General features: G+C 33.1%; 1 protein-coding gene across 2 annotated transcripts; it reads right to left on the minus strand.

Moving 5' to 3' along the window:
• On the minus strand, positions 1-11,727 carry LOC145314032 (decapping and exoribonuclease protein-like). 2 transcript variants are annotated; one of them, XM_080153764.1, is made up of 14 exons: positions 11,657-11,727; positions 11,041-11,091; positions 9,695-9,753; positions 8,282-8,339; positions 6,939-6,996; positions 6,012-6,108; positions 5,596-5,652; positions 5,386-5,435; positions 4,784-4,915; positions 4,278-4,403; positions 3,235-3,311; positions 2,391-2,488; positions 1,488-1,574; positions 1-602 (listed from the first exon to the last, which is right to left on the minus strand). In XM_080153764.1, the coding sequence occupies exons 1-14, from the start codon at positions 11,703-11,705 to the stop codon at positions 501-503; spliced, it is 1,101 nt and encodes a 366-aa protein (XP_080009890.1). In that variant the 5' UTR covers positions 11,706-11,727; the 3' UTR covers positions 1-500. The 2 variants fall into 2 exon arrangements, with proteins under 2 accessions (XP_080009890.1, XP_080009891.1); XM_080153765.1 differs by having other exon boundaries at positions 559-697.
• Positions 11,728-11,741: the final 14 nt, after the last annotated feature.

Here is an 11,741-nt window from a genome sequence, read left to right on the forward strand (position 1 = left end):
TAACGTTTGAATTTTTATTTGTTCTTTGTTAGGTAATATATTTTGAAAAAAATCAGTAATATAAGATTAAAAAAATTACATAATTGTTAACCATAAACACAAAGTTCTTAAAAGTTAGAGTTATCACAAAGTGTGTATCTATCATTATAAAAGTATAAAACACATCATTTTCGACAAATATAAAAAATAAACCCCTAATTAAAGCATTTTTAATTTCAGATAATTCCTTACATAAAAAAACAAAGAACTGAAATAAAAAAAAAATGTCATTTTTAGTTTGGCAGTAATTTTTACTTTCTTCTTTAAAAACAACTAAAAAAAAGTCAACTAAAAAAAACTGAATAATTTAAAGATTTTCAACGGGTAATGAAAAAAAAAATATTTTTTGGCAGTCATGAGATAGTCTTAAAATAGAATATAATAGGAAAAGGAATAGTTTTCTGAAGAAAAAAAATTTAAATTAATTATTATTTTGTCGGCCCCAGACAAAATCTGGATCACTATTTGAATTGTGAATAAAACCATTCATGTAGAAATGGCTCTGTACAAGCTTCTATTTCCATGGTGAAGCCACGGTCAGGATACCATGTCAATCTGTACACCTGAAAACAAGGATGATTAGTTAACCACTGAACCGATAAGGTTCTTCTATTTCCATGGTGAAGCCACGGTCAGAATACCATGTCAACCTGTACACCTAAAAACAAGGACCAACTTAGGACCAGTGGTAGCGAAGCTGTTTGAAGTGATAAGATAAGCTATAGAAAGTATATTCTATGTTATGAAGTACTAACGGCTACACACCTAGAAGCCTATAGGGACACGATAAGTTTTAAAAAGAAAAAAAAAAGATATTTTTTTTTGTGGGGGATAATTTTTTTTTATGAAGGATGGAAATATCCTCTCTCAAAATACTTTAAAACCTTATTACTTTATTGTTAAGGAAAAACATTTCAGTTACGCAGTTAGCGAGATTCTTCGCTACAGACAAAAAAACGTTTTATATAATAGGATTAAGCTTTTTATCTCTCGGAAATTGTTGGACATTATGGGTTGAACTGTTCAGAAAGGCTTTATGTCAATGTCTTAAGGTGGTTCAAGGCTCCCTACCTCTCCTAGAGGCTAGGGGCGAAGAAACTAGTTGAAAGAGAAATATAGAATTGAAACTATGCATTGGGACACTGAATGTGCCATCTCTTTTTTGTTTAGTTCTAACACTTTGAAATGTACTGGCGTTTGCCCCACTTTGAGGTGGGGGGGGGGGGGGGTGGTACTTTTTCTCTGTGGTGAATTATCTTAGGTGGGGATACATGTCTCAACATAGTTTTGTAAACTTACAAGACCTATAAGAAGCTTAACTATAAAAAGAGCATTGGTGCTTGGATGTACTTAACTGAATATAAAGCAGTTATACTAAAGGAAAGATATAATATAAACACACAATCATTATATAGTTATAGCATTTATTTCTAAAACTAAATTATTACCTTAGTCAAGCTGTCCTCAACAATTGTCTTCTTTAAGAAAGTGAGGACATCAAGCAGAAAATTAAAACACACATTTCCTTTCCATTCCTGAAGTAAGAGATCTTTAGTATAGATGTATATAAAGATGACTACCTGCCCCCCTTTTCCAAGGACCTTTTTCGTGTGCTAGCAAATTGTTTTCTGCTACTTGGCTGTGTTAATATTCCCGACATTATTGGTTGATTTTCAAAGACCCAATTGAGAGTCGGCACAAGGTACTTGGGATGGGGACATACAGTTATTTAACCCTTCCCCCTCTAGTGTTTTACTCTAATCCTGAAGTAAACAAATATGATGCTTTTCAAAAGGGGACTATCCACGAACCAAAGCAAGTGATTCTAACCATCATTCAGCATTGACCCATAGTATTTTATTAGTGAATATACTAGGTTTATGTTTAAAATTTGCTTTATCGACTAAAAAGTTAGGTTTCACCATGGTTTTATATGAAAAAAAAACTTTGAAATGTAAGGCAATTTTTAAAGCAATATCATCAAATGCTTTGTTGAGTTCAAAGGACAAAATAAAATAACACTGCAGAAAAGCATCTATGTTGTAAATTGCAAAAGTACATTAATTTAACTGTTTACAAGTTACCAACCATTTTTCTAAATATACATTTTTAATCACATTAATTTATTTTGTGTCAAAGCTTTTAAACAACAGTTTGAACTCATCAAAAAAATTGAATAACAAGAAAAAAATAATTTTGGTTTTATTGCAACTTAACAAGATTTAATTTAAATTACTTTTCCCCCTAAGATCAAACAATATATCCTTTAACATTCAATTAAATCCTTTAACATCCTCGTATGTTTTTGATGTACTAATTATGGAGAGCATTGCTTTGTTAATAATCCTTACTAGAGCAGATCTTGAGCATTCTTTGACAGAGATTTTCTGAACATTTCTGACCACTCCATCCTTATCTTTCCAACCAACTATCACATTTTCTGTACCAACTAAAACATAGTCATTTCCAGTATGGCTTTGAAACAGATTTAATATTCGGTGGATTAGAACCGGTTTTCGGGCATACTGAAAAATCATGTATAGCATCGAATTACTGACAATTTCCTACGAATTTAAAAATAAAAATCTTAAAATTAATACCAGATTTGATGGCCTGGACCTTCGGACCATCGGAGTTAACAAAACTGGTTTTAATCTTACAATTGTTATTTTAATATCTGGGGGAAGCTGTCTATAATAAGATGCGATATTAAACTTTTGCAAAGAGAAGATTAAAAAATCTGTAAGTCGGACAAACGAACATTGACAAGTATAGAGAAACAACGTATTTAATATCTAAAATTATTTTAACAAAAATTTTGTTTAAATCAATCCGATAATTCATGATGCTAAATATGAACTTCCTTACATTTTAAGACTTGATAATCAGGGATCTAAAGGAATGAGACAATTGCCGATAAATTTATGTACATCCACAATGATGAATGATACACAAAATTACCTCTACTGTAGATTACAATTAATGGTTGAAACATTTGGACATTCAACTTTATAAACCAACCAATCAAATTACAATAAAAGTTCCCATAGTTTTTAATCCAACGAATAAAAATAATTAATTACATAACTTTGGGGACTAGTGTAATAAACAGCCCAATGTCCCCTCTCTCCATGCTTGATAATAGACTCCAAAAAACTCTTTAAAGAAAACATACTTAAGATTATAAATGTTTACCTAGAAAGCACTGAGCCCACCATTTTACAAATTTAAACTTGCGAAGAGTTCTCTCTTGACCAGGATGGCGTATCGCACTAAAACAAAATTATTTAAAACTATTACCCACTATTTGTATGGAAAATTATCTACTAAGTTATAGAGAATTGAATACCAATCAAAATTAATGCCTTGGTTTTGCAAATACTAAATTTTAAAAGTTATGTTCTATTCCTATTAGACGCATGAGATTAGACATTTTCAAATTGCTAACTAGGAATACAACCACAAGGTCCAGTGGTAACACACTAAGGAACGGTAGTGATAATACGAGTTAAAGTTTTCATATGTTAAATTAAATTTCTCAGTTGCATTATATTCTTGCAACGTTCCACTTGTTGAGTAAGAAGGGATATTATTAAGAAACGTAAAAGTAACTAACTTAAGATCGGTACTACCCTCAAAATGTATAATTAGATAATTCCAGAATTAAAATCATTTTGGAATTCCCTGATACTTATTAATCAGCGATTGAAGGGATAAGGCAATGGCCGATTATTAGATGTACATCCCCCATTGATGATACATAAAATTACCCCTTCTGTAGAAGAAGTTTGGTTGAAACGTTTGAACACTCAACTAAAGTTCCCAAAGTTAATAAATTAACGAATAAGAAAACATTATTACAAAACGTTGGGGACTAGTGTAATAAACAGTCCATTGTCCCCTCTCTCTCTGGGTCCAAACACTATGAAACTTTAATTAATGATCAATAGATAATCCTTGAGGAATAGTTATAATACTGACCAGAGAGAGATAGACAATGGACTGTTTATTTCACTAGTCCTCAAAGTTTTAATATAACGTTTTCTTATTCGTTGGCTTAACAACTTTGGTGAATTTTGAATGGTTGATTCATTAAGTTAAGTGCAAACGTTTCAACCAAAAATTTTAATCTACAGAGGGGGTAATTGTGTGTATTATCATTGGAGATGTAAATCAATTTATCGGCCATTATCTTATCCCTATAGATCCCTGAATTACATTACTAAACAATTTCATACTTGCTGGTTTTCAATTCTACAAACTTATCCGGCTGCAAAGGAATAGATTCATCTGCTGCAGCATTTGGATCCATGTATCCATCCATCTCAGCTCCATATTGTACACGAAAGTTGCCAATTTTGGACCTGAAAAAAGTGATTTTTGTCATTAAATATTTATAGGCCTCTAGGGGCAAGTTAACAGGGGAAGAGAGGGGTTTAAAAAACTGTCGGTGCTTAATTTAACTACACTAGAAACGAATCACGACCAAAGACAGCGTCATGACTAAAGACGTTTAATAAAGGTTCCTATTGTTGCTAGCTCAAAGGTATAACAATTGTAGGTAGAGCAGAGGGAATGCCTTGGCCTAAAAATAGGCACATTCATAGGGTTGGTTGTCTGTAAAACCTTAGGCAAGATTAATTTAGAGTTAAAGATTAATTTAGAGTTAAACCAAAATAAGACCTAATGGTGTATCACATCGCCATCTAGAAAAATAAAAAAAATTGGAATGAAAAGCTCTTACACAAACATGCAATTAAATTCAGTATTTTCATTGACAGGCTCATCTTCATTGGCAGCTGGCGCAGCATTCTGGCAAGCTTTCTTTGCAGTAGTAGTCATCAAGTCCTCAAATTTGTATCCCCAATACATAAATCTAGATAATTACAAATTATAATATTCAAGAAAAATATGCATTAATCCGTATATAAAGTAACAGGATGACTATTTGTGCGCCTTTGTGCTTATTACAAGGATCTTGATAACTGATATGGTTCTCCTTTGCATAGAAGCTTCATATAGGTCTGGAGAAGATTTTCAACTATTTAAGGGATTGGCATCTCTAACCACCCAAAATAAATCGCCCCTATGAAAAAGTTTATTTTTTTTTAGCTTTTTATGTTTATAGGTACTTGTAAATGAAAGTGAAGGGTTTGCTTGATACCCAACCCCCCCTCCCACCTTCCTCCCGTTCTCTCAGGTTTTTCATGAGACTTCAATTGTAGCCAATTGTATCTATAGAAAGAATAAAAGATATTCCAAGCTAGGGTATGGCGAATAAAAAAACATTTTCATAAAGTGTAATTTTCTATTTTCTGCATTAGCATTTCTTGATATTTAATTTTCCTTTCTTCTTGTTGGGTTGGCACTTTATTCAACTTTTCAGGTGTTTTCTCCTTAACAAAATTTTAAGATTATTCATCCTCTTATATAAAGTAGTAAGGTTTTGTTTGTTTGTTTATTTTTTAAAAGCTTCTTATGGGTACCTTGATGGTTTTAGGCTATTAAATTTTGATAATTTTTAGTAAACCTACTAAACCTTACAACAAAACTTACTTCGGCAATAAAAATGGTGTCTTTCCATTTCTGAATTCTTAGTATCCATCCTTCGTTCTGAACAAACAAAGGACATTTTTCTTTTTAAATATCAATAATCAATCGTCTAAACAAATTAAGAGAGAACGAATCAGATAGTAGATAGAATGGAAATTTTTCTAGTACATATTGCAATAAGGATAAGAATTGAAATCCCGATGAAAAATGGCCAACAAACGCAAAATTTAACGTAGACAGATGTTCATAGATCCTACTACTTTAGTAGATAAACATCCAATTACTGCATAGAACAACTAAAGTTTATTTTCAAATAAAATTGTCAGTAAACAAATCTGCTAGAAACTTAATTTAGCCACTAACATTCCTCAGCCCCCCACAACTTACAAAAGTCAGTTATTGGATGATAAAATATTTACCCTTTCATAAGGAGAATTCATAATGAGCCTGAAAGTTCCACGAAAAGTAAGAAAATCTGCACCAAATATCTGACTTTTAGTCTCGTCATAACGATGTCTGTTTATTAAAGAAATATTTTCAAATATACTATTAGTAGGTACAAAATAAGTATAATATGATGGTAGCATAGCTTTAGCATTACTCAAAAGAAGTGTTACCTTGAAAAGTTTTTTTTCAACGAAAATCTTGTAAATATATTTAGTAAATATGATGTTTAAATGGCAATGGGTGAGTTTATAATAGCATCTTATACAATTTTTACCATAAAAGCATATGTACATTGTACATCATACATAAATATATTTGTAAATAGCGAGCTACTCTACAATTTATTATGTCTGTCCGCATGTCTGCTTCTCCGTTCGTAATGCTATGTTGGAAACTTGATTGAATTTGCTGATAAATCACATTTCTGATGGTGACTTTAAATTTCCCATATTAATTTTCATCTAGTCTATTACTAAATTGCTCCGTGAGTCTGTCGGTCTTATATGGAAGACATTGAAATTCTTTAGGATAAATGTGAATTACTCTGCTGTTATCAGAATAGCCAGTTAAAATGTTGGTGGTTTTTTTGACCAATGAACATCTACCCTGTTAATTAACTTGGTTCGTATGTTTGTCTGTAATGCTCTAAGGTACTTCAAGTTCCTAACCCTCCCCCCCACCCCAACCAAAAAATTACCCTCCCCATCTATTGAGATTTTGTAACCCTGCATAAAAAAAAGGATTTAACTTATAGGGGAACTGCTATTGGGACATTAAGCAACCGTACACTACAATATATGTATTTTCGCAAGTGTAATTTATGAAGTATTTTTGTTAATATGTATTGATTACAAACTAAATTATTTTCATAACACTTTAAGTATTAAATATTTTCTTTCCTATTTGCTAAAATCCAGCGTAGCATATTATTCAGGTACTCTCCTTGTACTGTAATCCCTTAAATATTAAATGATATTAAGATAATACCAGAATTAAAATCATTTTGGAATCAACTGTTACCTATTTACAGACCACTGAATACCTCCCCCTTATTAAAATAATTTTTTTTTACCCCATTTTAATCTTAATCTTCATCCTAAGGTGCCCTATCTCTAAAGGGTCTTTAACTGCGGGGTTCTCCTATCGTTTTTCTGCATAAACACGACAAAAATATGAAAGGTATTATTTTCACCAACATTAACACTGAATATACCATATTAAAATGCTTTGTTTTCAGAAGAAAAAAACTTGAGTTTGTCACGTTTGGCGAGAAGCAGGGTTGTCATTTTGGGCGGGCGCTTTTAGGCGGGCAGTTTTGGGCGGGCGCTTTTGGGCCGCCCAATATAAGGTCATTTTGGGCAGTTTGGGCACCCCCCTTTTGGGGGGAGAAAAAATGGGATGGGGGTTAAAAAAAGGGGGGGGGGGTGGGCATATTTTTGGGTGATATCCTTATACTAAAGTAACAGGATGTGTGTCTGTTTGTTTGTGTGACTGTGTGTTTGTACCGAAGGATCTCGCTAACCGCTGAACCGATCGGGTTCTCCTTAACAAGGTAGCTTCTCATAGGTTCTTGGAAGGTTTAAAACTATTTTGGGGGAGGGTACCACCACCCTCCTAAGAGAAATCGCCCCTAGAAAAAATTACACTCCCCCAAAACTTTTTAAAAAATTTTTAAACTAAAAATAAAAATGGGGGGGAGGAAACCCAACCCCCCCCAAAATTTTTTTTTACTTTTTCTTTTCAAATCTAATATAATAATTGGATTATCAAATTTGACTCTCCCCTCCTCAAGTGCCCTAAGAGGCCTCTAAGGACGTAGCCGCTGGTTAACTATATAGATTATTAAGCTTTTTTGTATCTAGGAAGGATTTCGCTGAACCGATATGGTTCTCCTTTCCAGTGGAGCTTTTATAGGTCATGAGATGGTTTTAGGCTATTTTATTTCTAATAAGTAGTCTCGGTATGGTTTTAGGCTATTTTATATCCTTTTTATATGCTTTTTACGACATTTGCCCAAAAAGGGTGCCCAAAACCACTTTTGGGCGCCCAAAACCCGCCTAAAACCCTTTTGGGCAATTGGGCCGCCCAATATCAAAAAAAGTGCCCAATTCGACAACCCTGGCGAGAAGGCACAAAAAATCCGCAAAATTACGGGTCATTGAACAACAAGGCGCAGGTAGGTGTCTGGAGTATAGAATACATCTCTAATAATGAATTTATTATAAAAACAGACTATACTTACTGTCAAATTTGTTTTCAAATCCGATGTTAAGATTGAAACTTTTTCCTTCACCAAGAATCTAGAATTAAAAAAAAAATATTTGGAAATCTGTAACAAAAACAAGGATGACAACATCCATAAGTAGCGAAGCACAAAAATTGAGGATGGGAATATGTAGAAGTAGATTGAAAGTTTATTTATTAAAATCAATAATAGATTTATTGGAGAAAATAAACATGAAACCTTGTTTTATTTTGTATGATGAAGATGGTTAAAGTAAATTACATACTAGATGCACATAACAATGGGAAAAAATATTTTGAAACTGTTAATGCAAAAAAGTTTTAAAATTGGACCAAAAATGCCAAAGATATGGGGAAATATATCAACATATAAAAATAGCAAAAAAACCTGCCGCCATTGTTTCTTTTCTTAAAACGCCAGAAATTTAATTTTAATATCTTTAACTGAAAAATTTATGAAAATTGGACCATAAACACCAAAGATATGGGTAAAAATGTGAAAAATATAAAAATAGCCAAAAACCTGCAAAAAGGCAGTCTGACCGTCATTGTTGTTTTCTTCAAATGACGGGAAATTTGTTTTGATAACTACTTTAACTGAAAAAATTTTGAAAATCGGACCATAAACACCAAAGATATGAGGAAAATTTGGAAAATATAAAAAATAGCCTAAAACCTGCAAAAAGGCAGTCTGACTGTCATTGTTGTTTTCTTCAAACGACAGGAAATTTAATTTTGATATCTTTAACTAAAAAAAATTCGAAAATCGGACCATAAACACCAAAGATATGGGGGGAAATGTGAAAAATATAAAAATAGCCAAAAACCTGCAAAGAAGCAGTCTGACCGTCATTGTTGTTTTCTTCAAATGATGGGAAATTTAATTTTGATATCTTTAACTGAAAAAATTTCGAAAATCGGACCATAAACACCAAAGATATGAGGAAAATTTGAAAAATATAAAAAATAGCCTAAAACCTGCTAAAAAGCAGTCCGACCACCATTGATGTTTTATAGTTAATTGTGCTCCTTAATGATGGGAATGTTGTCAAAAAATTTCAGCTCTCTATCTTTTATAGGAGCCGAGAAAATCACGTTTCCCCCAATTCATTAATTACGGACAGACGGACGGACGGACATTGTGAATTATAGAGTAGCTTCGCTACTAAAAAGTAAGTAAATATAACTGTCCTAATGTTTTATTCTTAAAGATGCTCAATAAACATAGGAATATTGGGTCAAATGCAATTTAAGTTAAAATATTGCTGGTGACGATTGCTACAGGGATTACTACAAGGTTGCTGATTACTTTACATTACAGAAGTTTCCATTTTGTTTGCAATACTAAACTTCAATTAAGTAACTAATGATGGAACAACTGCCATAAAAATATTAATTCTTAAAACTCTACCTCATTTTCTGGCCTTAATATCTGTAGCTGGCTACGGTTGTGTACAAATTCTCGGTTCCCTAAAATTAGAAATTAAGGTCTAAATACAGATAGTACTTATAATAAAGTAACATGATGTCTGTCTGTTGTTGTTGTAGCCATGATTCTCTGAAGTTAGGACTCAGATGCACACGGAGACTGGAAGTGAGAATCCTTTGGCCAATCTTAGATTGGTAAGCTTTGCGCACAGCTGATTGTATTCTATGTTACATTACAAGCTGACCCGCAATTCTCGTGAAATCTACTCAATTATTACATCACCCTGGCCTAGAGTTTTGGCAGGTGTTCCATATTAAGCCACCCTAATTAATGGCACTCTCATACGAGGAGCATGGACGAGGGAAAGCATGGTTTGAGCTCCATGATTGGTAGAATCCTACAAACTTCCTACAAATCTCCCCCCTTACAACCCTAGGGCATCTTAGGGAAGGTTGCGTGATCATAATCTGACAAATTGCGACAGCATTTGTCAACCAAGTGCAAAGTCTATGTGGGGACTTGAACTCGGTTTCTTCCAACCACATCGTAGTACGCTAACTACTACACTATGGGACACCCTATGTCTGTCTAATTGTCTGTATCAAAAGATCTCGCTAACCACTGAACTGATATGGTTCTCCTTTACAGGGTAGCTTCTCATTGGTCCTATGAAGGTTTTTAATTATTTTAAGGGGAGTACCTCCACCCTCCCAAGAGAAATCACCCATAGTAATTAAATAATGTAATAAGTTCAGAAGATTATAGTCTAAATTAAATATAGTAAGTCTTGATGGAGCAATCAATCAATTGAACAAATTGGAACAATTCAAGCACATTTGGGTTATGCCTCATATTATTCATTGCAATAATCTTGTAACTTAGGCTAGCAATCTTTTTTCTAAAGTGGTAACTTTTACTATCACAAATTAGACATTTTGAGACGTAATTTAAAAACTGCCTAGTAAATCTTCCTATTTCTTTTGATTATCTTTATAGCTTACCTATTATTACCATTATTCTACCAAAACATTTTAATGGTGAATCATTCAAGTCAGGAAGGAGGAGACAATGGGCTATTTATTACACTAGTCCCCAAAGCTTTTATAATAACGTTTTCTTATTTGTTGGCTTAACAACTTTGGAAACTTTTATTTAACTTTGTTTGGTTGGGTGATTAAGTTGAGTATCCAAACGTTTTAACCACCAATTATAATCTACAGAAGGTGAAATTTTGTGTCAGCATTGGGGATGTACATCAATTTATCGGCCATTGTCTTATCCCTGGCTCTTTAAAAGCACTTGGAACTATCCTTTAAGTTTATTCTTACCGTCAAGGGAAAGTCCACCAACTATCTTTGGATACGCGAAGTAGGGAAAGTCTAAAATATAAAAATATTAAAGGGGGAGGTAGAACTGTTGTATTTCATTAAAGCAACTACTGGGCAAATATCCCATTAGTTTGTTCTGAGCTTAACTTCTTTGACTTTTGTTTCAAGTGACTAATCTGCCTTAATCCTTTAAATTTTCATAGAACATCGTTCAGACTACCTATTAACTTCAGAACATTTTGTATTTCTTAAAGTTAAAAAATATTGTAAAGTCTCCTATAGGCATGATGCCCTAGCAAGAATAGAAAATATATGAAGGACTAGATAAATAGAGCTAGAGGCCTCTAGGGGCACTTTTGACGGTGGAAGGGGGGGGGGAGTTTTTGGAGTATGGTAGTAACCTCAAACAAAATAGTTATAAACCTTCCCAGAACCTATGAGAAGCTACATTGTATAGGAGAACCATATCGGTTTAGCGGTAAGCAAGATCTTTCGGTACAGTAGACACACAGACATCCTGTTACTTTTATATAAGGACATATTCATCGTATATTGTTCTGGAAAGTTGTATTTTTCCCCCCATATTATCATCTTTAAATTGTTTGTATAAACCTACCCCTATCCAAATCTCTTGGATTATATGATGGAAAATCGTAGCTAGACATTTTTTTATATAATAATCATCTGAAACGATTATATTT

This window comes from Acartia tonsa, chromosome 3 (genome assembly GCF_053477335.1).
Source record: "Acartia tonsa isolate MP-2025a chromosome 3, ASM5347733v1, whole genome shotgun sequence".
Lineage (NCBI taxonomy): Eukaryota > Metazoa > Arthropoda > Copepoda > Calanoida > Acartiidae > Acartia > Acartia tonsa.

Coding starts and splice junctions, on each gene's coding strand:
- LOC145314032 (XM_080153764.1), bottom strand. CDS start 11,705: ATGTCTAGCTACGATTTTCCATCATATAATCCAAGAGATTTGGATAGG. Junction 9,754..11,040: donor TGGTGGACTTTCCCTTGACG/GTAAGAATAAAC, acceptor TTCTAATTTTAG/GGAACCGAGAATTTGTACAC. Junction 6,997..8,281: donor ATTTGAAAACAAATTTGACA/GTAAGTATAGTC, acceptor TTAATATTTAAG/GGATTACAGTACAAGGAGAG.